Source organism: Hyposmocoma kahamanoa, unplaced genomic scaffold, assembly GCF_003589595.1.
Source record: "Hyposmocoma kahamanoa isolate Upper Pololo Valley unplaced genomic scaffold, ASM358959v1 211, whole genome shotgun sequence".
Classification (NCBI taxonomy): domain Eukaryota; kingdom Metazoa; phylum Arthropoda; class Insecta; order Lepidoptera; family Cosmopterigidae; genus Hyposmocoma; species Hyposmocoma kahamanoa.
This window is the reverse complement of record NW_020653732.1, coordinates 2,655,178-2,681,389: the sequence shown is the minus strand read 5'-3', so window position 1 is coordinate 2,681,389 and position 26,212 is coordinate 2,655,178. Positions and strand designations below refer to the sequence as shown.

The 26,212-nt window shown below is 35.1% G+C and overlaps 1 protein-coding gene and 1 non-coding gene across 2 annotated transcripts; one reads left to right on the top strand and one right to left on the bottom strand.

Annotated features, from left to right (window-relative positions):
• The first annotated feature begins 621 nt into the window (after positions 1 to 621).
• On the top strand, positions 622 to 14,249 carry LOC113227618 (glucose-6-phosphatase). The gene is made up of 7 exons (XM_026460583.1): positions 622 to 700; positions 2,287 to 2,451; positions 4,222 to 4,413; positions 8,724 to 8,854; positions 9,701 to 9,897; positions 11,560 to 11,681; positions 13,654 to 14,249. Exons 1-7 carry the CDS (start codon positions 648 to 650, stop codon positions 13,886 to 13,888), a joined length of 1,095 nt encoding a protein of 364 aa, XP_026316368.1. The 5' UTR covers positions 622 to 647; the 3' UTR covers positions 13,889 to 14,249.
• Positions 14,250 to 25,732: 11,483 nt separating this feature from the next.
• Positions 25,733 to 25,851, bottom strand: LOC113227626. Its single transcript, XR_003310214.1, has one exon. It is a non-coding gene; the product is annotated as a 5S ribosomal RNA (ribosomal RNA).
• Between the last annotated feature and the right edge of the window lie 361 nt (positions 25,852 to 26,212).

Here is a 26,212-nt window from a genome sequence, read left to right as displayed (position 1 = left end):
CTGACTTGGCAAAAGGATAATATTATACGTAGCTATACTTTACAACGGTGCAAGATAAGGTTCTAATTGTGAGATATGGTGAATCTAATTGGAGATTTGAAATAGTACGACTATGGTGATAGATGTGTTACGGTGATAATTATGACAAAACTGCTTGCCTAACTTTCAACATGTCAGCTACATGAAACTAAATTAGTTTTAAAAGTATGCAATTGTGGATTGGGTCCTTCTTACCAACTTATATAACTTAAAAGCATGTCAATCCTTCAAGTTTGCTGAAAAAAATATGTTGTTAGGGATGAACACTTCAACAGCCATCTGTTGTTTAATAGCCAAACTAGTAAACCTTTCGTAGCGTCGTACAAAAAAGTTCGACTACTCTTTACTAGATGTCGCTAGTAGTATGTTTCCAATAATGAAGAAGCTGCATTTGGTTTCTTCCAAAAAAGTTTGGAATAAGTCTCAACAGATGGCGCTAATATGACTATATATAGGTTGACAATTGACATTGAAGTAGTTTGTTTGACATTTCATTTGTTTTGGTTCGGTGTTTCCAAATTGTACCGAGAAATTTTATTTGACTAAGAAATACGACAATATGTAACGATTACAAAGAAGCTTCCGGCAAACGCTTGTTATGGTCAAAAATGGAACAACTTTACGCTGTGGGAATCACTATCATTGAATTCATACAGGATTGGTAAAGTTTTTTTCATTCATGTCAGCTTTTCCGGTGAAAACTGTTATATATATGTTTTGTTAAGTAAATTATGGATGTCTTTCTTACATTTTAAATACTACCATAATTTTCTAACCAACGGAAATCATTTCTACCACGTAGGTACCTGTTACCTAACACCTACTAATATATATGTCATTCATTGAAAAAGTGAGTTATGTCCTTGTAATTAAATTTTGAAATAATGAGTTTTTAGCAAATTAATGTGTTGTAATTTTAGGTCTCTGAGTAAACCAGTAATGCCATCTATGGGATGTTAGTTCAATTATTGGTGTTGCTTCACTTTTATAATGAAAGAGGCGATATGAACTAAATGTGATACTTTTAAGCAAACAAAATACGTGTTTTAAAATATGTATTTACACCACTTTTATAATGATCGACAAATATACAGACCGTGAACACATTATTGTACCACACCACATACCGTTACTACACCAGGTATCATATTTGAGAGGGCACTTCTGACGTATACTGAAACTTCTGAAAATATTGGATTCTCCACAAATTACACACTGTATACAATGGTGTGTTAATTAATACCTTGGTTGCTAAAACGCTCATCTCCTGTATAGAAGGTTTTGGGTTGTGTTACTACGACCACCAAGTCCATTTATACCATATTATTATGCCATTTAATTTACCACCATCACCAGGTCCATTTATACCATATTGCGTTGCATCAAAACTAGATAATTATAACTTATTATCAATGTTAAGGAAAGATCATAACGAAACATGTCGCACCTTTGGAATGAAAGTGACCTAATTGAAAAAATTAAGAAAATAAGTTTAAAACAATTTTAACAATCATTGTTCATTATGGTTTTTAATTTACTATTACTAGACTCTAAAGACTTTCGAATCTTTGACACAGACTTTTGTATTGCTGATATATTTCTCAAATGTTACAATATAATTAATTTTAAAAAATGCAGTACAGGTCATTAAAAAATATATAAAAATTAACCATTCTTAAATTAATACTAAAAATAAAAATAATACACATAAATTTCCAATTGAAAATTAATACTTAATATTTTGAAGATTAATAATTCATTATAAATCTGTGTGCAAAAATTTTCTATAATTAAATTACCTCCACTCTTTATACAACAAGTCTATGTAATATATTTGAAATATGGTCCACACTCTTTCTTCGGTATAGGTAATCCATTGGTACACTCAGTATACTTAATCAAACTTCATATTGCTGTATAAACATTCCAGATTTGGATTTATTTTGTTTATGCAGTAATTTGAGTACTTACTATTATTTTAAGTTGCACTGACTCAACATTTAATATTTTTAAACACTTAAGAAAGCCTTTTTAATAGCATATTTTTAATTTTAGCAATATTGTATTATTAATTACTTTAAAACTCGCTGCTGTGTTGTCATCCAACATTTTAAAACAATTTAAATTTTCAAAATATTTATTACTCATGACATTGTACTAAGACAATATCTGGTAGAACAGATTCGCTATTCTGCCCTCACGCTATACTCAGTTATGAGATTAATTATTCTTTATTACAATCATCAGGTTTTCAGATTCCGAAGGCTATTTCGAAATGGTGAACGACATCTCCAATCCCAATCGAGTGATGGAGTTTCTCTTCCCTATTATGTCTATTGTGGACTCCGTATTTGCTGCGCAATTGTTGCTCTGTATGGCATTTGGAGGATGGTTGAACAGTGTGCTTAAATGGTGAGGATTAAATTGATCATTATTATCAAACTATTTAATTTCATATTTAAGAGCGTAACAGTGAAGGTGTTGAATCAATCGCCTTGAAAAAACTGTATGGTAAAATTGAGGATACAAACTGATTACTATATGATGTGAAAACATGGTTCCTAAAAATTTTCATGATAGAATAAAAATACAAACTTGCTTCGAAATTTTACAAGAAAATCATGGTGTTATTCTGTAGGTACTTTACGTATACCAATGATTGTTTTTATATCAACTGAACTAAATAGAACACTTATAGTACAAAATATACATTTTTCCAATGGCTTAATTTAGTTTTGTAAAAACATAAATTCTGAAATAAAGCCAGTGGCTCTACTTATCGACCTGAGCAAAATGAACCATATTAGTATGGGAAAAATTTGAATTTAAGCTGAGGTATTTACATACATAGACAACTACAAATTACATCCAAAGCCACGAGAGAGATAAATGTAGGCCATACAAATGTTTCTCCCGACCCGGGAATCAAACCCTGGACCTCTGCATGGCAGTTCAGCATGGTAACCGTTCAGCCATGTATGCATTATCAAATTATGACCGGAGCATTAATTATACATTATTATCTCCTTTTGTCAATGGTACAGTTTTAAATACAATGTCAAAGGTTAATATGATTGTTGATAATATAAATAATAATAGTGTCTATAAAACAAAATAATATTACAACAGATTGATACCTCTTAAGCAAATGGTCGCAAAATTTTATAGGAAATTTGATATTCGACCCATTATAATAACATTACAGGATAATATAATATTGTCAAGATAATGTCTCTGTGAAGTCCAGTAAATAAAATTACCAGTGAGTACCAGAACAACAGAAGTCAATATGGTAGTTTTTTTTTAAATTCTAATATAAGTGTGCATTTGACCTCCATCTCACCTGATGGAAAGTGACGATGAGGTCCACGATGGAGCATGCACACCTAGATAATGCCTATTCACTCTCGCCTTGAAAAAGTCCTAGTTATATCGTTCAGGGAACAAGTCTGCAGGCAGGGAATTCCACTCCATAGCCGTTCGCCATATAAATGTGGAAGCGTAACGCTTCGTGCGAATCTTTGGAATATCCACAACATAGGGGTGGAAGCCAAGCCTACGCCTAGTCCCCCTAGTAGATTATGGAAAGGGGAAGGCGGAATTAAATCGTGTAATTCCATCGCACACTCTCCGTGATATATCCCGTAAAATCCCGATAAGCAGGCAATTTTATGGCCGTGTTCAAGGCTCTGCAGCTTCGCCTCTAGTAATTCCGAGCCACCTATAAGGCTCTTGGCGCGCTTGTCAATTGAATCCAAGGTGGCCAGTTGATATGTAGCAGAGCCATCCCAAAGGTGGCAACAGTACTCCATACACGACCGGACTTGTGCTTGATACAGCTGAAGCAACTGTCCCGGTGTGAAGTAACGCCTCACACTGGAAAGGATGCCAAGCTGCCTGGCTGCATTTTTGGCCATGGTTTCAGTGTATCTGCCGAAGTTCAGATTGGACGACAGGTCCATTCCAAGTAGCTGGAGACGGTCGGCTATTGGTATGGATATATCACGAAAAGTCGGAGTCAGCGCAAAGGGACTCCGTTTAGTGACACAGTTCCTAGAAAGCCAGTTTAGACAAGGTTGTTTCCTAACAATTCTATATGAAATCCATATCATTATAATCTATCAGGTGCACCGAGTCACTGTTTGTCTGGTCGTATAAAAAAAAATCTAAATTTATTTCCAGGTGGCTTTTAGAAGATAGACCGTACTGGTGGGTGAGAGAGACAGATTTCTATGACCAATACGACAGACCCTCGCTCAGGCAGACGAGACAGACCTGTGAGACAGGGCCTGGGTGTCCATCAGGCCATAGCGAGACAACAGCTATGTTATTGGTCTTAGTTATGTGCTGGGTGTCACATATTATGAACGACAGGTACTTTAGCTTTTGATTCTCTGCTTAAATTCTTTATATCCTTATGAAGAAAATCGGTGAAATTGTGAAAAGTTGAACATAAATTGCGTATTAATACGGAAATTGTATAAGTACTTTTTGAACACCTTATTAATATTTACTTTCTATATCTCTCCCAGCTTCTGGAGCTTCAGCAGCTTCTTATACATTACTTTGTTATAATAATTTTTTTATACCGGATACCGATCGAACCAACGTCTCCGAGCAAACCGTGGTAGACACTATTGTCAATTAAGCCACGGAACGAACCAACGGATCTCACGAATTCTTCTATGTGCTTGTTGTCGAATCATTGTAAAGGGTTTTGCAACAAGAACTTTGTTTTGTAAATGAAAATAAAAGAACAAATTTAGATGACAATGACAAATTATTATTGTATTAAAAAAGTAAGGTTTGGCAATTATGAATGAATGTCTGATAAATGTCCACCACAGCCACAGTTACAGATTTTTTTTTTATTTATTTATTTTGGTACAGTCATTACAATATGAATTAATACGAAATTTGAACTATACTATAGACAACGAGTACTGAATATTACACTTAAATATTAATAACAAGTACTAAAAGGGCTTAAATATATAAGTAGAATACAAAATAAACGCGTTTTTAAACCAACAGCGAATGGTTAACCATATGAGTGCTTAGACAAATTATTACTTAGAACTAGAGAAAATTAAAACAAATTTATTTAACCGGGATGTAAACCGGCTTCAGGTTTCATAGACAGTAAATAATTTGTTGTGGATGCTTACCTTAAATCTGTTCAATGAGATACCAAATATATCCGTGTCACAAAATGTATTGTATAAAGATAACGAACGATGAAAATAACTGTTTCTCGTATAATTCTTACGGAGTTGTGGTGGTACGAAAATGTTTATTTTACGTTGGGGGCGTACTGGGGATAACAGAGTCGGTGAATCAACCATGTTGTTAAGTATTTTGTAGAGAAAAACTATATCAGATTTCTTACGGCGATTTTGTAAAGTAAGTAATTTATTACGCCTAAGAGAGTATTCGTATGGTTCAATTGGACAATTAGTACGAAAATTAAGAATCCTGCTGAATTTCCGTTGGACTCTTTCTATTCGATCGATATTACATTTGTAGAATGGATTCCAAACCAAGCTTCCAAAATCGAGAATGGATCTAACGAATGAATAATATAAAATTTTAAATGTTATGACTGGCTTAAATGGTTTGGTAATGCGATTAATAAAGCCCAGGCTTCTAAAGGCTCGACTGAGTATTGTATCAATGTGCGAGTTGAAAGATACTTGATCACCCATGACAATACCTAAATCTCGAATGCTCAAGGGTATAAGTATAATATATTGGCCATTTCTTGCGGGTATAAGTGATGATGTTACATTTAAGAAAAGTTGGTTTATGGTACAATACTCTGAAAGAGTTGCGATGTCCGACTGTAGCAACTCACAATCGCTAGGAGAGACTACTATTCTATAAAATTTGGTGTCATCTGCGTAAAGCAGATGATTTGAGTGGTACAAAGAGTCTTCTAAATCGTTGATATATAAGGAAAACAATAGCGGACCTAAATGGGAACCCTGCGGGACACCCGAAGGAATCGGCAGGACTTTAGAACAGTAACCTCTCAAACAAACCGCCTGACTTCGGTTGCCTATGTATGACTCGACCCATCTACGCAAACTGTCATGTACACCGATCTTGTTAAGCTTTTTTATGAGCAAATCGTGATTAATTTTGTCACATGCTTTGGAAAAGTCGGTGTACACGACGTCTACCTGTAAGTTATTATTCATAGCGCACAATAAATAATTAGTGAATTGAATCATGTTTGATTCGACACAACGTGACGTCGTAAACCCGTGCTGCTGTTCCGAGATAAAATTTTGAACAGAATGGAACAATTGTGCAGTTACAATCTTTTCGAAAATCTTGCCAAGAATGCACAGTTTAGAAATAGCTCGGTACTGGGTGATTTGATCTTTTTGATTCTTTCATCAAAGTTTTTAATCACTTTTTGACAAAATGGTGGGTCTATTTTGTTAATCACTTGACGAATTTTGAGTTTTATAGACTCTGTCTTTAACATAACTCCATAAAAAATAATCCAGCGGTGTTAAATCACATGATCGAGCTGGCCACTTAACGGTTGAATTTCGTGAAATTATGCGATCGGGAAATTTGGTTTGCAATAAATTCATTGTTTCGGTGGCTGTAAAACTTGTGCCGTTGGCATTGGGCCGTTTTTTTTTCGAAAATTCGGCTGGAAATGCGGTTACGGTCAATCGATTGCGCTATGGAGAGATGTTGACAACTCAATTTAGGCTTATTATTGATGATAAAGATATCGCTAACATGTGGTTTCATTAACAAGACGGTGCCACAAGTCACACAGCCACCAAAACAATGAATTTATTGCAAACCAAATTTCCCGATCGCGCAATTTCTCGAAATTCAGCCGTTAAGTGGCTAGCTTAATCATGTGATTTAACACCGCTGGATTATTTTTTATGGGGTTATGTTAAAAATAGAGTCTATACGGAGCCAACCAAATCGATTGCAGCCTTAAACTCAAAATTCGTGAAGTGATTAACGAAATAGACCCACCATTTTGGCAAAAAGTGATTAAAGACTTTGATGAAAGAATAGACGTCTGTAAATGTTTGTGGTCGTGGTGGACATTCATCAGATATCATTTTTCATTCATAATTGCCAAACCTTACTTTTTTTAATACAATAAGAATTTGAATCATTGTCATCTAAACTTATTGTTTTATTTTGATTTTCAAAACAAAGTTTTGTTGAAAAATCCTATATTTGGTTTTAACGACATTTTAGCCGTAGCGCCATCTATGAGAAATCTATGAAACTATCTCGTCACCCAACCGTTAAAGATTTTTTGTTAAGTGTTCGATCTTTGTATTAATATAATAATTATAACAAACCAGTCATTGACCTACCAACAAATGGACGTCGGGTCTAATACAAAAACCACGAAAAAAATGTCCGAAGTTAATCTATACAAACGTAGTGACATGTAACGAAATATAAAAAACTAAAACATTTAATTTAAATTGTAACGTCATTGCAGTACTGCCTAATTTTGCTTGCAACAATTTAAGGGCCCAAAAACACCATATTCAGCTTCTAACAAAATGAACCATATTTAGCTTCGACTGAAAATTACTTGAACACAAGAGTAATGGAGTAGCCTTTATCGTAAATATTAATTAATTTTTATGTATATTATTATGTCGAATTTTGTACAAATTCACTTAAAGAAATAACAAAGAGTTGGGCAGATGCCCAACTCAACAAACATACTTAAACATCAACATACATACAAATATTACTACAAATGTGAAAATAAGCGTGTACTATAAGAAATGTACCGATATTCCAACTAAACGTAAACTCAAATATCCGTAATTCCGAAAACCGATTTATAATAAAACCGTTACGCTTTCGTGTAATTTTAATGCTTTTCACAAATACAAAATTAGTTTTTATTTTGTAACCTTCCTAAAAAATACATTTCACATTATGAAAATTCGAGCTAACGTTATTTCGGGCAAATGTATTTTCTGACTTCTAATAGGTAAACCCAAGCCGTAAAACGAGTACAACAATATTTAGTTAGTTATTGCTAACGTTTAATTAAAAAACATTTAAAAAATAAGATTAAAATCAAAGCAACGCTATAGTTTCTTTGTTCTAAATATTACAATCGCTTGTGGTTCGAACAATTGAAAATGACCAAGAAGTTTATATATAAGCTTCTTAAAATTGACACAATGGGTCTCTTTCCATCTTTTGCGCATGCAATGTGTAGAAAAAGGACAGTTAGCTATTTGATTATTTTGTGTGCTTTTGTAATTTATATTTACGATTCATTTATGTATAAATTAAATACTATAAAACTGTACAAAATAAATTTTTAAATGAGAACTTTGATAACATAATATATTTGTTTAATGAAAATTTTATACAAAACCCTGTTTTTACACTTTACTGCAGTAATTTTTACATGTTATTATTATATGGTACTGCATGATTGACAACCGCGCTGACAGTCGAACAAACGAAGACTGTTGCGCGATTGACGCTCTGTATGTGATTTTAACGCCCTATAGATGCGGACACTTTTAAGCGCGGACCCGATGTCCACTTATTGGTAGGTCAATGAAACCAGTGGAGTAATTTCACAAAATAATTGAATATCATGGTGGTTAAACATTCTAACATTCAATAAAAATATATTTACACTATTTTGTTATTAGAAATTACTACGTGAGTTGGTGGAAGTTCCTAATGTACCCCACGTGCGGTATGGTGTTGGTCTCAGTGATGCTGGCCCGCTTGTTTGTGGGAACGCATTTCCCGCATCAAGTAGTTCTGGGCGCGTTAGTTGGTGAGGAAGTTTACGTTGTTATTATTATTATAAATAGAGGTGGTCATTATTTATAATAGCGGATAATGTAATACATTATTCTTACGCAATATCAAACAACTGTCTAAACTGCTGATGTTATACGGTTATTCTGCCGATGCGACAGCGACTGCGTCGTCACACGAACTACCAAGTATGCAATAGCAATAGCTGTTAGAGAGAAAAGGCGCTTCTCAAATGATTTGTGATGCTACGATTTGGCAATCTTTCCATTATAATCTTTATGTGCACAACATAGAGTTCTCTTTCTCGTTTCATATTTTATTGTTATCTTTTTACTGGTATGGTTATTACGATTTTGTGCTTTATGTAACTGGGATAATGTCAATTTTAATATTTGATATCGACAAGCAGTTAATCAATTTACATGATGCCGAGAACAGCCATTTTATTTTGGTTTATTGTTTGTGTCAACAACAACAACAGCAGCATTATAACAGTAGCAGATTTGTTTTCATTGCGTTAACGCCATTACCAGCGATTGAGTCATAAATAACAGATTATACAAAGCATTATTTATTCGCTATCATTGTACGGACAACGGCGCATCAGACTACACATTTTTGTTCGAAAATCGCCTCCAGTGCAACGGAACAAGATACGTCAATGTGTAGCTTGATGTGCTGGCGTGTGTACTTGTATGCAAAACAGCAGAATAACAGGTTATCTGGCAACAGTTTACAATAACAGTTATTGAAAAATAACACATCAGTACAATTCATTATTGACAAATAGCCGTTATTGTTATGTCTAATAGATATCGTTTTGTGTGTATTTACAACTCAGTATGTATTTTAACACCTTCAGGGGCTTTCCTAGCGCCGGCTCTCTGCATCTACGTCTCGGACCCGTTCATCTGGCAATACGGCGCTTATAAAACGCGCAGCGTATCAAATGCCGTAAAGTGGCACGTTTTGTCAGCTATCTGCACAATCGTAATCAGTGTTGCCACGTATTATGGACTCAAGGTCTGCAGGTGGGACCCCATGTGGACAGTGAAGTTGGTGAGATTATTTTTTCTTCCTTATAGGCTATAATCTAACATTTAGTAGAAGTAGAGCTCCTTGCGAAAGAGTTGGTCCAGAGAACTACTACTTCTATTTCGCTGTCGCCAAAACTCACACATTCATAATTTGAAATACTATGAAATCTGATGGCCTGGCCTGTTAATACGTATAATTTAAATTTTACCCTGTTGGCATATGAAATTTCAAGCAATGTGCTGCCATCTAGTGGTCAATAGCTGAACGACGACGAATTCGAGATGTCTACTTGAGTTCTCCAAAAAAGAAGCGATCATATTGCAGCGTTTCGTTTCTTGTAACAAAAAGTTTTTTTTTTATTCAAATGTAAGTGTGCATTTGACCTCCATCTCACCTGATGGAAAGTGACAATAAGGTCGACGATGGAGTATGCACGCCTAAATATTGCCTATTCACTCTTGCCTTGAAAAGGTCCAAGTTATAACGTTCAGGGAACAAGTCTGCAGGCGGGGAATTCCACTCCGTTCGCCATATAAATGTGGAAGCGTAATGCTTCGTGCGAATCTGTGGAATATCCACGACATAGGGGTGGAAACCAAGCCTACGCATAGTCCCCCGATAATGGAAAGGGGAAGGCGGAATTAAATTGTGTAACTCCGTCTCACACTCTCCGTGATATTATCCTGTGAAGTACCGATAAACAAGCAACTTTACGGCGGTGTACAAGGCTCTGTAGCTTTACCTCTATTAATTCCGAGTCACCTATAAGCCTCTTGCCACGCTTGTCTGTTGAATCCAAGGTGGCCAGTTGCTGTGTAGCAGAGCCATCCCAAAGGTGGCAGCAGTACTCCATACACGACCGGACTTGTCCTTGGTACACCTCGCCCTGGAAAGGATGCCAAGTTTTCTGGCTGCATTTATGGCCATGGATTCAGTGTATCTGCCGAAATTCAGATTGGACGACAGACCTGTCGTTTTACCACCATTATTATTTAGTACCATTCCAAGTAGCTGGAGACGGTCGGCTATCGGTATGGATATATCATGAAAAGTCGGAGTCAGCTCAAAGGGACTCCGTTTTGTGGAGAATAGACACGCTTGCGTTTTGGTAGCATTTAATTTGACAAGATTGGCATCGCCCCAATCGGAAACTGTCAAATCCAAACGGCTATCCATAGACTCTCGACAATACTGGATTTCCTCTCCACTGACTCCGCTGTCATCAGCATACGCATAAATACTGGAATTAACATATCATTGATATATAGCAGAAAGAGTGTTGCGGACAGTACGGAGCCTTGAGGAAATCTATCGCCCGATGTTCGGAACAGTAGCCTTCTAAGACGACTCGAATGGAACGTTCACTCAAGAAATCCGAGACCGCAATAGATAATATTACAAATGCGATGTAAGGCATTTTTCTACGGTTTTCGAAGTTTTGCGCGAGATAATTGACTCGACCAAAACGTACAAAGGGAAAATGGCGGACTGAGATCATATGTGGAACTTCGCGTACTGTTGGCGCACGTGCCACACAAACTAAACACTTCCACTGAATTTACTGTTCTGTGACCTTACCCCTCCGGGTTCCATAGCTATTGGACACGACTCATTTTCGCCTAGTGGCGTTTTGTAGTTTAATTTTTCCACTGATGATATAGAAAAAAACATTGTTATGTCCAGGCGTTTCGCTGGTGTGAGGCTCCAGAACACATCCACGTGTCTACAACACCGATGTACAACCTGGTGCAAGCCACTGGATATTTACTGGGCTGGGCGCTTTGGGTCACTCCGAAACTTGCTGAGTAAGATCAATATTACGCTTATATGCCTCTGCCTTTCCCACAATGATACCATAGTATAAGACCATCGAGTATATAACCAGAAATAGAGACGAAGTGTCATTTGATTTGTTTGAAAACTATTCTGCCAAATCATTTCGGTGACAACTGCGCTCCTGTTGGCCGGGCCGAATTCGAAACGACGACGATACTCGTCAATTGTTTCACTTCAAAACGACCAGTTTAACTTGAGCTTTGCTATAATGGACGAAAATTGAAAAATTGCAAGTTTAATATTTTATTACCGATGAAATGTGATTCCGTTTGTTTTGTAATTAGTTGCAGTTTTTCCCACACCACCTGAATGGAATAACCCCCCATAGTTAGATACATTATCTTTATTACAATAAATACAGAATATATTTGGAATGTACGGAGACGTACACACAGGTCAGTTGTTGGCGCTGTACTATTTCAGCTTTCTAATCTGTGATTTCAGCGCAAACGAGAAGTCGATATTTAAAAGTGATAAAAGGCCCATTTGCCTGATGAGTTGCCAGGGATGAATGGCCTTTATTTCATCTCTATTTCTGGTCATATGCTCGATGTATAACACAAATAGTGTAACTCTATTATAAACGTAATGACGCGGTTTGTATGTGTTCACAGCCGCCGCGCGCCGTGTACGGACAAACACATTCAAACTCGAAGTCAAATAAATGTTTAACAAAATAATCTTAATGCTCATTATATGTATTGTCTTCATATGGTATATAAGGTCTTAAATCTAAAACAATGTTACACATATTATTTATTTATTTTTTATTTTTTTATTTTAAACACTAAGAATATTACAAAAATATATATACATCACACCCTTAAACCTACATTGGTTTGTCCGGGTGCAGCACGTTATGAGCCTGTGTTAGGCATAACAATCACTATTTAAATACATACGTATAGTAAGAAGCAAGTCACTGCGAAAATTTCAATTTCATTAAATTACAATAACATAACAAAATCATACAACTAATTCAAGTATTAATTTAGTTGATTGTACAACAAGTGCATAAAACGCGTCATTTTACCCGAGTTGAGTATATCCTATATATATAGGTAAAGTCGAGGGTAAAATGGGTTTTATGAACGAGTAATAGACTCTGCTTTTCACTTCGATTGCGAGGAAATTAAACAGCAATATTACTAATAAACGATTATTTAAATAAAATTGAATGTAAAATTACAATAATTAGAATCCTGTTTTATGCAGCCTACACCCAGCATAAATACGAACTTTAAGAGCATGAGAAGTGAAAAATTTATTATGATATTATTATTATATTTTACCATTAAAGTATTCACTTAAATTATGGTAACATTTATAAATATTAATCTTCAACCTACAACTGCCTCTATGGCCGAACGGTTACCGTGCAGGTCTTCGACGCAGAGGCCTCGATTCCCGGCCGAGAGAAATATATGTGTGGCCTACATAATAATATTTCTCTCGTGAGTTTAGGGGTAATTTGTGGTTGTCTATGTGTGTGTCCATGGCACCCACGATACAGGGTTTCCTTTTTTATTATTAAAACTAACGCGGTTATCATTAGTGACGCGGTCGCGAACGTTGCACTCAACCCCTGAAGAAGACCATCGATTATGGTCGAAACTAGTCGGACCGCTTCCGACTAAAATACTACGCGAGTAAGTCCCGTTACTTTCATATTATAAGGGTACACTTCTCACTTAGTTACGACAAAAGCGGCTACGACAGAAACAGTTACGACAAATAAACTTATGACAGAAACAGTTACGACAAAAACATTTACGACAAAAACAGTTACGACAAAAATATTTACGACGAAAACAGTTACGACAAAAACAGTTACGACAAAAACTGTTACGACTATGAGTAACTATCATGACAAGCAACGACGATTATGTAATCTATACGGCGAACAGTAGCTTAGTTATGATGTTTATTTTTATTTTTCAGATATCGCCACTACACTGCAAACCGTTCCCTCCTTATAGCATCGTTTGCTGTCTGCTTATTAACCTATATATTAAACCAAATTTCTAATAATATATGCAAAGGTAATGCACTGTGGTACTACGCTATGCATTTCGTACTGTACGTTGTGAAACCGGGCTTATATTTACGACTTGTTCCCGAACTCGCTATGTGGCCTTACCCCAAGGTTCAGTTACTTAAAAATAAAAGTGAATGAAAATCATACAGGTAGTAGTTAGTTAAATATTTCTCGGTTATCTTATTCCGCCGCTGCTGGGTATTAATAACATGTGATCCGGATAGATGTTCCAAATGAATAGATTAATATTTACATCTACCGCCCTTAGTTGAAATGGCGCTTGTGACAAACTCAAAACTGAAAAATAGTTATTTGTTCTGCAAGGCTGCAAAGTTGTTTGACTTGAGTTCTTGTATAGGTTTCAATGAACAAGTGAAAGAGACGCATAACAACTTTGCTGTCGAGAAACATATCTTTTCACCTCACTATAGCGAGGAAAATGGTAGATGAAAGAAAAACAGTTGTCAATTTAATGTCAACAATAAAAAGACTGTGGTGCACCTAACTTTTTCTTTCGATAAAAACAAAATATAATGATACGTTCAACTACGCGATTTGTTGTACATTACTTATTTATGTATAATGTAAATCCGTTGGTATATTTTATTTTTATTATTGTTGACATTAAATTTACAATGATGACAAGCATTGATTTACAATTATATGGACGTCGGGTCCGCGCTAAAAAGTGTCCGAACTTATAGGGCGTTAAAATCGTATACAGAGCGTCATTCACGCTTTAGTCTTCGTTTGTTCGACTGACAGCGAAGCAAGCAAAATTAGACAGTACTTTGATGACATTACAATTTAAATTCAACGTTTTAGCTTTTTCATATTCATTTACATGTCACGTTTAAATAGGTTGACTTGGGACATTTTTTTCGTGGTTTTTGTATTAGACCCGTCGTCCATTTATTTGTAAGTCAATGATAACAAAATAAACTTTTTCTTTTCATTAAAAATTAAATTATATATATAATTTGCGTCTCGTACCTTGAAACCCTTGCAACGCTCAGGAATCTATATATGAACCTTAGTTTAATAAATCTTAGCTTCTTTCGCTTGCTCAGGGTTCAATATAAGCACTCGCGGAAAACAACAACTTTGCAGCCTTGCATAACAAATAACCATTAAAGAAATGAAATTAAAACAATATCTACTTTTTTCTTGCGGTAACTTTTCTAAGAAAAAATAAAAATAGTAACAGATCGCACTTTTTTACTGCTTGCGACGGTATACATAATTTTTTTTAATGACATAGGTGCAAGAAGTGACAGAGTGGTTAAATTTTATTTTTTTAAGTTGCATTCCATTTAACTATTTCGCTAGTTCCTACTCTTTAAAAGATAATTTTTTTATGGTACCAAATGACGGAACGAACTAGTCGTGCGCCTGATGGCAAGCGACATGCCTATCTACAGCAATTGCAGGGCCACAGGAGCTTTAAACTGCAAAGATCTAAAAAGGCACTGTCATTGCGCCCGTCACCCTGAGACATATATTAACAAGTCCCATGTGCCTGCAGTAATGCTGCTTGGCAGCAGAAATAAGTAAGGTAAGCAGTACTTCTTACTGCTGCTAATGTGTTTTGGTAAAAGAGTTATCTACTGGATTTTTTTACATGGCGCCACTAGAATTTTTCCAGCTTCAGCTTCCTAGGTAATTAGTTTTATTCGACATGCAGAAATATCGTTTCCGGAAATCAGAAATTCAAAAGAATAATTAATTTACATTTGGTAGTAATAGGGGTTAAAGTATGAAATTGCCGATTTGTACTGAAAATCTAAATTGTTTATTTTTTAAATTTTTAACAAATTTATTTAATCAAAATAGTTGCCATTATTATCTATACATTGCTGCCATCTAATGGGAAGGTTATTAATGCCTTTGCGATAGAACTCCGACGATCTAGACTGCACAAACTGTGTGAAAGCATTTTGTACTGCCTCCTGGGAAGAAAACTTCTTGTCACGTAGATAATTGTCCAAATCACGAAAAAAATGGTAGTCCGTTGGAGCAAGGTCTGGTGAATACGGAGGATGACGAATGGTTTCTAACTGCAGTTCCTGAAGGGTCAAAATGGTTTCTCGTGCTGTGTGAGGTCTCGCGTTGTCGTGGAGCAATAATGGTGAAGATCGATTCATGAGTTGTTTTACTGCTAGTTTTGTCAACATGGTTCGGAGTTCGGCACAATAGACATCTGCCGTTATTGCTTGACCAGATCGGAGAAAACTATAGTGAATAACACCATGCTGAGACCACCAAACAGTTACCATTACCTTTTTATTGGTAAGTTTTGCTTTAGGACACTGTTGTGGCATTTGACCTGGGGTCAGCCATTGCATTTTTCTTTTCCGGTTATCATAAAGAATCCACTTTTCATCACATGTTACAATTCGATCCAATATTCCTTCATTTCTGTACCGGTTCAACAAGGCAACACAAGTTTCAACACGCGTTTCTTTCTGCAGATCAGTCAAATCGTGAGGCACCCATTTTTCGTATTTTTTTATTTTATTGATTTGACGCAAGTGAGTCAATATTGTTGGTAAGGTAACGTTAAACCATGCCGCTAATTCCTGGGTAGTTTGACTAGGATCGGCTTCCACTATCTCTCTTAATTCATCGTTATTCACCTGTGTGGGCGGTCTTCCTCGTGGCTCGTTCTTTAAGTCGAAATTTCCATCACGAAAGCGTTTAAACCAAAATCGCACGGTGCGTTCATTAGTAGACCCCTCTCCAAACGCAGCATTGATATTGCGGGCTGTTTCTGCCGCGTTAGTTCCGCGTCGGAACTCGTATTCAAAAATCACTCGAATTTTCGCAGTATCCATCTTTCTTGTCTAAATTGAATAACAAAAACAATTGAAAGTCGATATTCAAATGTTTCAAATTTAAAAAAAAAAAATCACAGAAACCATTTGAAAAAAGTTTCATTCGAAAACCTCAAACCATGAAGATTCTATGAAAATTCAAAGAACCTATTGCAATAAAACGGCAATTTCATACTTTAACCCCTAATATTAACCGCTCTATGTCACTTCTTGTATCTACCTGTAGATACTTATCTACACATTGGAACAATGAAAGTATCATTATATTCCGACCACTAATAATAATACGATAGCGTTTCCTAATTCTCATAAACTGTAGCAAAATCTTTTCCGAACTGGCCTTTTTAAAGAATTTCCATACTTTGACACTTCTTTGACTAAAGATTTTTCTATTTATATCAATAGATGGCGCTTTAACCAATTTAAACCAAAAATTTAATACGGCTGTTATGTTTTTACTCTAAAATGTTTAATGCTCTCCAAGGTTAACCAGATAAGACGAAAGACGGTTGTTACAGCAACTATTCTACCGATTAATTCATAGAAACCGTGGTTTAAATATCATAAGTCCGTCATACTTTATGCAGTTAATAGTAGGCGGCGTCAAGACCGCAATACTAATCTAAAAATATAACTCTATCAATGTCTTCTCTTACTTGGTTAGCTGGCTGGATGTTACTCTACGACCGCGTAAGTCTGACCACGTCCGCGACGCTACAGGGACGCGGGGGGTGATGACAAAGGGAATCGCGCAGGGACAGGGCGACAGATGCAAATTTTTAATTAGCTCAATTCGTGTCACACTGTGTGACATATACACAGGATTACATATCTAAAATGAGACGATTTATCTTCGGACACACCCCGGACACTCCATACAACAGTCGCAAATTATTTACCTACTACTACTACATACAGCAAGGCGCTTACTGCACACGCGCAAATGTGTGCGTGAAATGGCAGGGTTACATCACTTGCTCGTATAATATAATATTATAGAATCCTAATAATTATACATGTTCATTACGTATTTATATCGATATAATATAATATTTTTCATTAATTCACTAACTAGAATAATATTGAAGATTTATTTTAAAAATATATTAAAAGCACTTTGGACAGGTACCTTTAAAAAAAGTAACCAAAGTATTTGAAATTGCGTGTCCAACTTTATCATTACCTAGTTAATAATTAGGTATATTCACTACGTAATATTGATCGGCAATAAAAATTGAAAATTCGAGAACCCTTGTCTAGCTCACGAAGTTATGACGTCTTATTATATTGATACAATAAATCTGTATTATATACTACTCTGCACTAAAGAAAACAATAACTGAAGAGTCTCGGACATAAGTTTATTTACTTACTACGTTTCATCTTTCAAAAAACGAAAGAAAATCCTCTCTTTATCCCGTTTTGATGATTATAAACAGCCGTACACAGCACAATTCACGACCATTATTAATAGTAACTTAAAATGATGTTATATATTAACGTACAAATTTCGTAATGAAAAAATGAAAACTATTCAAATATCAAAGCCGTCTTAGAGCGAAAACAGCTCGCCGACAGACTTGTTCTCGTTCAGTCAATGTGATCGTCAATGTGCGGGGCGTGGTGCTGTATCTAAAGCTAGGGAGGGGCGGAGAGTGTCCGTTCTCATTACTTATTTGTTCTCTGCTTCGGACACAATTTTGGTAGTTAGGCCAAGCAAATGGCATTTAATGTATACGAATATTTTCCTTTTTTATTTCTCTTTGTTTAAAAAACATTTCTTTTTTATTACAATACTTGTACCTTTTTTTGTTATCATGTTATTTAATACAGTATAATTTGATCATTTGATCTATTTTCACAAAGATCTGCAACAAGTACAGAAAACTTCGTAAGGTCCGCTAGATCGTGATCGCTAGATCCGCTAGATGTGGCTTAGTTGGCATATTTTCACGATTTCTAAGATCTTGAGCTGGATCGAAGGAATTTTTTCTAAATATTCCATCTTTGTGTAACTAGTGGTAATTTCTCAAAAATACTTGAATATTATGGTGTTCAAATATATGACATTCAATAACTTAAAAATTTAATATTTTCATTTACAATACTCATTAGCGTTAACCATGACATAATTATAACGTAACGTATCGTTAGAACTATCCGCAAGTATACTCACCTCGTGTGCATCGTACTGCAACGTAAGCCCTCCCTCGCGTCCCTGAGCGTCGCGGGCGTGGTCTGACTTATTGCTGTCGACATTCCTATAGAATGTTTATTTATTTATTATAGTACTTATTGCTGTGAGCGTGGAAGATACCCTTATGTCTGAAAAACTAATTATAGTCCGTATTTTTGAAGACGGAGTAAAATGACATTTGTAGGTTTGCCAGTTTTCATAAAATTTTAAATAGTTATGTAGTTGTTGTCGATAGTTTTTTCGATAGATTGTGAAAGAAGCTAAAATTTTCCCAAAAATTATTGAATTGTGAATGGTACGACATTCTAATGATTACTAATTGCGTTATTGCCTTCTTTGTTCTTATTTTGACAGTTGGCCTACTAGTATCGAGATCAATTTCTATTCATATTATACACTTTAATAAGAATAGCCGGATTTGATTATCTATATTGAATTTAAATGAAATACTATAAAATATGTCTGCTCTTTGTATTTTTCATAAACATAGTTCTAAATACAGTATGTACGTATGATCTTACAAAAAATGACAAATCAACCGTTAAATTTTACTTCAAAATTCCCTCAATTTACCCTAGGTTTGCTAGGGCTTTACTTCCTGTATCCCAAGGCACTGCAGACTATATAATAGGCATAGTCACGTTTGCGATATATTTTGACAGTCTCCTCACAAATTTCGCATTAGCATTATGTTAAACCTTAATTAATTATTTATTCTCTCATCTAGTTTGATGCTGTCCGAGACCCTTGTTCACTTGTATTTATTGTTTTTGTCTGTACTACTTATTTTTTATAATTTAAGTTGCTGTTGTTAAATTCTATAATTTAAGTTTTACGTTGTTTTTGCAAGCTGTGTTCACTCACAAGCAGTTGTGCAATTTAGATAAGATCTTCACCAAATGAATGTATAGTATGTTACGTTGTAATAACTGTAAGTGAACCAATAAATAAATAAATAATTATTGTGCTGGAGTAATTTTATGAATACGATGATTAAATTGAAACAATTTCGGTTCCATAAACGTAACCAGCATTCAGTCGATAGTCGATAGAATATTTATCGACTGCAATCACTGGCTGCTTACAAGCGCGCAACACTTTTACGCAATGAACTGTCATTTTACTCCATCTTAAAAAAAACAGACTATAGTACTTAGTAATATTCACACATAAGTGCTTAATGATACTGTTAGTTTGAATCATCCAGTATATAACCAGAAATAAAGACGAAATGTCAATTAATTTGTTTGAAAACTATTCTGCCGTATCATTACGGTGACAACTGCGCTCCGATTGGCCCGCCCGAATTCGAAACAATTAACGGGTTGATTAGATGTTTTGCTGTTTTTCCCATACCACCGAATGGAATAGCCATATAGAAATGTTATCTTTATTACAATAAATGCAAAATATTTTTGGAATATACGGACACGTACACACAGGTCAGTTGTTGGCGCTCTACTATTTCAGTTTTCTTATTTGTGATTTCAGCGCAAACGAGAGTTGATATTTAAAAGTAACATTTGCCTGATGAGTTTATTTCGTCTCTATTTCTGGTTATCTACTCGATGGCTTGAATATACTTGAACCGAAAGATATTTTTACCATAATTGTTACCGTTATAAGCGCGTACGAGTTAAAACATCATGACTTCTATAATAACTATAAGAGTTTTTTTTTTAATTTTGCGTTGCACTGAAATGCCTGTAGTTCCTGTGAACTTATCTCAGTTAAACATTTGTAAAATGTAGTTTTGCTTGTTATATTTTAATCGACAGAAGACGCTATAGTGATCATTTATTAAACACGCTTTGTGATAATTTGTGATATATTTTTGTGTTTGATAACTTATTGAAAATTGAATACTGGTTCAGAAAAACAATTTTCAAATTTAATTTAAGTTAAATTTTATTTATTTGTCAAAAACAATTGTTTTAGATTGTATAATGATATTTTAAAAGTGTCCTTAGAGATAACAATCAAAACGCCTTTGTGTCTTTATTACATTTTTTCTTTAGTATATAAACCGACCTCAAAACTTTGTGGAATTTCATTTATTTTTGCAAATTCAAATGTTTTTGTTCCGGAATATTCATTCATAGAGGTTAGTAACAAAGCTATTATAAATAGAGTTAGTACTACAAATAATTTTTTTTTCTATAACTAATATGCAACCGGGACAAGTGCTAATGAAAAGAGTGTAGGACCCTCTTTGCAATTATACTCAGAAGGCTGTTTTTTCGCGTGATACTGCAAAGCCGTGGCAGCTTCAACAACATCCTGAATATGTTATTGTACAAAATTCGTAGGGCGCTAAGACCTTTATTTGCCAAGTTTTATTGAAACCGGTTAACGGAAAGGTGAAAAGTCATAAACCGGATGCTGTATTAGGCTGCCTTTCCACCAGAGATGTGCGACGTAGCGAGGCGGTGTGGGAGGACAAAACTCCACCAATAGGATTACTTCGTTTTCCTAGCCTCGCTTAGCGCAGCTCTAGTGGAAAAAGGGTTAGCGGAGCTATTATACGTATTTGTACACACAAAATGGCGAGAAATGTGTGCGAGAGAGGAAGGAGATGTAGAAAACAAAAGCTACTGAAAGTATGACACTGACACTGACACATCGCCACCGCTCACCCTGCCACACCGTACCCCGCCCGCGCATAGCTGAAAAGAGTCCAATACCTAGCTACGGATTCGCTCTGGACCTTTTGTAGGGAAAAGTGTCGTTTTTATTTTGACTTTCAATTATTTTGTGAAATCTAGTTTAAAGTGGAATAGGATAGTGCTATTGTGCCTTAATCGAAGATTAAAACGTGAAATTATACGAATCTCGAACTAAAATACCCATATCGGCCCGTTTTAAGGAATCCCGAGTCAATCCAAGCACGCCGCCTCAATTTGCCTATCCTCTTTGTGGCGGCCATATTTACAGAAACATAATCTACATTCTGCTAAGCGGAAAACTCGACACTGGCGAAATCTTAAAAAGAAGGAACCGCCATTAAGCAAAAAGAAGAAGAAGAAGAATACCTAGCTACATCGCAAAACTCTGGTGGAAAGGCAGCCTAATACAGCATCCGGTTCATTACTTGGAACAATTACCTAGGGTACTCTCTTTCCAACAAAAAAAAGAATCATCGAAATCTGTTCACAAATGTCAGAGTATCCGCATAACGTAACACAAAAAGAATACATTCGAATTCAGAATTTTCTCTATTTTGTGAAGTCGGTTAAAAATATGTCAAAATGTTGACGAACTGGTAAACGAGACCATGGCAATGTCAAGAAATAACTTGTGAATGATATTAACAATGCAAATTATTATTTTCTAGCTTAAATTTCGAATACTTTAATTTTAGAAAATATTACTTACTGTCACCACAAGTTTGACGACCTCCTTGGTCGAGTGGCTAGCACGTAGAATTTCATGGTGTCGCCATCAGGTAAGTTTTTTGTACTCAATTTTGTTGACAATTTCTTTTTATTTAAATATTTATAGAATGTCATCATGAAATATTATTTAATATTCGAGTGTGGTAATCTGAAATATTCTTTAATATTTCACGATGATCGACTCATTCGAAGGACAAAGTCCGATGTGATCAAAAACATAATAAGCACGTTACGAGAATAATTTCGTTATTCAAACTAATGCCTATGTAAGGGTGTTTTGAGAATTTATATATCTTATATCGTTTCCTAAAATATAAAATCGAACAACAGTCGATCTGACATCCAAAGCGAAGAAGAACGAACGAAATGTACTATGTCCTGAAAACAAGTGGTCTTGCACATAGGTCTTTGTTCTACGGATGAGTATTAAAATTGAGTAATTAAATAATACAAATTGAGTACAAAATACTTATCCGAAAATTACTGAAACGCTTTAGTTACTTTGGGATTGTATCGACGTGTATGGTGTTGTCTAATTTTTTTTGATTATTTTTTTTTGACGTGTAATTTAGAAGATATTAATGTTATATGCAGCATGTCATGCACGTATACACCACACGCGCGCACACAGCATGCACACAATTCAAAAAATGAAACTGCGCGTTCATTATAAATATTTATTTTTTAAATAGTTAAGAATTACATTATATTATCCCTGTCAACCTGCGTTTTTGTAAACATTAATTTGTAGTTGTGACTTTGTATAAGAACATTGTTGTTGAATAATGGAGGGACATAGATATCGTTGGGATTTTATGATATTTAATCGCTTAAACATACTTATCATTATCATTTGCCGAATGCCGAAAGACGTCCATTGCTGAATATAGCTCCTTGTAATAACTTGACCGTGCACCAATGACACAAGCGGACTACTAATTGCGATGTATCGCAATTTGTCTTGTAAGACAGCGTAGTCGGGTATTTAGTACTTGTATTGGTACACCAGATGTCGCGACTAGTACTAAATAAGCTGTAATTTATCAAAGCTACTTTAATTTCTAGTGATAACAATAGTAGTTTATGTGACTACTATGTAATGAAATGCATTAAAATACGAGAGTGGGTCACACTAGTGTTATAATGTGATCTTTTCTGAGCTACGATCTGTAATAATTAATAATGGAGATTAGAAGTCCTCTCGTGTTGTAAGTCCATGTCATACATAACTATAGTAGTCACCAAATAGGAGGCCAAATTTTACAGCTAACGAAGGCGAAAAGTATGTAACTTTGAATGCGATCAACGAAACAATAAACAAACAATTATTAGCATAATTGAGTTTAAAAATATGTATAAATTTTATTGAAACATATAATATGACAAAACATATTCGAAGTACGTTTTCGCACGAGTTACATAGCGCAATACAAAGGAAGCCGCCGACTCCACACTTCTACAGAAGACACAGCAAATGCACCAATCACGAGGCGCTGGGTCAGCACACGTGTCCCGCTTTACCGGAATAGTGTAATTTTTAAGTCGGGACACTTTTGTTTCAAACTTGGAACGATTGTCACCTATCTTTAGCATTTAATTTTGTAATTTTATTTCCGTTAAATTAAATTAGTCGTAAAAGTTTTTGGTTTCTTTCGAACCTACGGCTGCAGTTATCTTAATTCACTAATTCTAAAATAAATTGCAATTTTGAGTTACTCCGAAACGTTCTGAAAACAGCCCTCAACCTATTTTTTAAAATTTCACCGAGTCACTTCGATTTCTCGGAAACAATATTGACTGTAATTGTTTTATTGATGAATATACTTATTTACACCAAATTCTGGTAATAAACCATTTATGAATATTATAAAATCAAAATTCAAAAAATTGGATACAATTCATCGAAATTTGGAACAATTTTACGAAAATAAGAGGAAATGCTACAGAATTGCAAGAAATTAATCTAAATTAAAAAATTAATCTAAAAAAAAAAATTACAAACTCTTAAAATTTTGAATCGACGTCTCTTGAAATTTCGTATAATGTGATTACCGATACGATTAGTCCACATCCCTATTCGCGTCACGATGATCAATATCAAATTTGGCCTCTTATTTGGTGACGACTATAATGCAATAGAAATTTTTATAGAAATTTAGTTATTAGTATACGGTTGTGAACTGGCAATCGGTACTATTTCAATGACAACTTTACAGGTGAAGAAAAAAATTGTTTCGTCATATAAATAGCATCTGGTTTATTAAATAAAAATACGTAGTTTTTAAATATTTTTATTACACATATATGTAAGTGCACTACGTATTTTTGTTTAATAAACCAGATGCTATATATAAATGGCGCAAACAATTTTTCTCTTCGTCCTGCAAAGTTGTCAAAATTGAGATTCTGCTGGTTGCCAGTTCACAGTCGATATCTGGAATCCCGAAAAGCGGTTCTTTTATAACTTACTTAGTTTCAATTTTATTGTTAAGCAAAACCATTGTTACTGACAATTTTTTTAGGTGACAATAAATCTTTAATATTTCGAAAGTTTACCTATATGCGAATACGTTAGTTTTGACAAGGAGGGCAGATAGGCCTCCCCCAAAGAAACACTCGTGTGATCGTTTTAAAGATTCATATATACACAATATGGCGAGTTTTTAATATCAGCAGCTTGATTTTGATTGTCTCTCCCGATCGGAAACTGCGTCTCTTCCGAGTCGAGGCGCATAATTGCGATTATCAACTGGCATTGACATTTCAAATCGGAACAATACTTGATTTAACTCACAAATTAGAAAGATATAGTAGGAATCAGGTTCATCTTCTCGCTCAGAAACCAGATGATTTCGAGACTACCCGATCGAATTGACTCCCATTTGAATCAAAATCAGCATGTTGTTTGTTTTTAATATTAAACGCTTATTTTGGAGAACCAAAATCTTAAGACAAATTGAAAATTGTTGCTAACTTCACTTGGTATAATTGGTAAAAACATTTTAAATATTTACTGTAGTTTTTTTACATGCTTCACCCTGAACGGTGTATTCTACTAGTCCGGGTGGGTACAAGTGGATTTTTTTTCCACTCTTCCCTACCACACCATCGCTGGTTGGCATAAGTGGAATAAATATATGAAAATAAGGATATCTTTGATTTTTTATTTTGATATTTTTTTTACTCTAGTTCAGTACTTATTAGATACGACGTCACGATAGGAGCATAAGGACATATTAGTCCTCTTGCTCCTACCAGTAGGAGCACTCAGTACAAGCATGAGGAAACCGCCACTGCCACTTCGTCTGTCACCCTGTGACATAAGTTGAAAAGTCCCATGTGCCTGAAATTTCACCAGCACCTTTCGAAACCCGAACGCAGTAATCAGTTGATGTTATAATTATTAATCCCACTGCTTAGTTGTAGATAAAAAAAACTATGAATGGCACACATTTTATTTATAACACGAATTTCTATGGATCATGATAGTAATCAGGATTTTCGGTGTTACGGTGAAAGTATATATATTATTGGAAACTAGTCGGTAGTAGCAAAAAGCCAACGACACGCTGTGTTCCCAGGCGGTCACCCATCCAAGTACTGACAGCGCCCGACGTCGCTTAACTTCGGTGATCGGACGAGAACCGGTGTATCCAACGTGGTATGGTCGTTGGCGACAATTCAATCAAATTTACCATTCTCTTTAAGGAATATGACGTCATCGGCAAAACGTCATTACTTGAAACTTCAAAAGAATTGAATCATATGTTTCTTGTCGTTTATTGTCGTGTACAATTTTGCAATTTTAAAAATCTTCCAATATTTAAAGTTTCTTCATATCTCCTTTTTTTAATATAGTCATTGATTGAATCGCTATTCGTGAGGGAACCGTAAAGGAACGAATATTTTAATAATCGTTTTGATGAAACAGAAGAAAATTTGCATGAATATAAACGCTCCGTAATTTTAGAATCACATAAATTACTATTTATTATTATTATTTTAGGATTTAAAAACGGGTATAATTTTCTTAGCT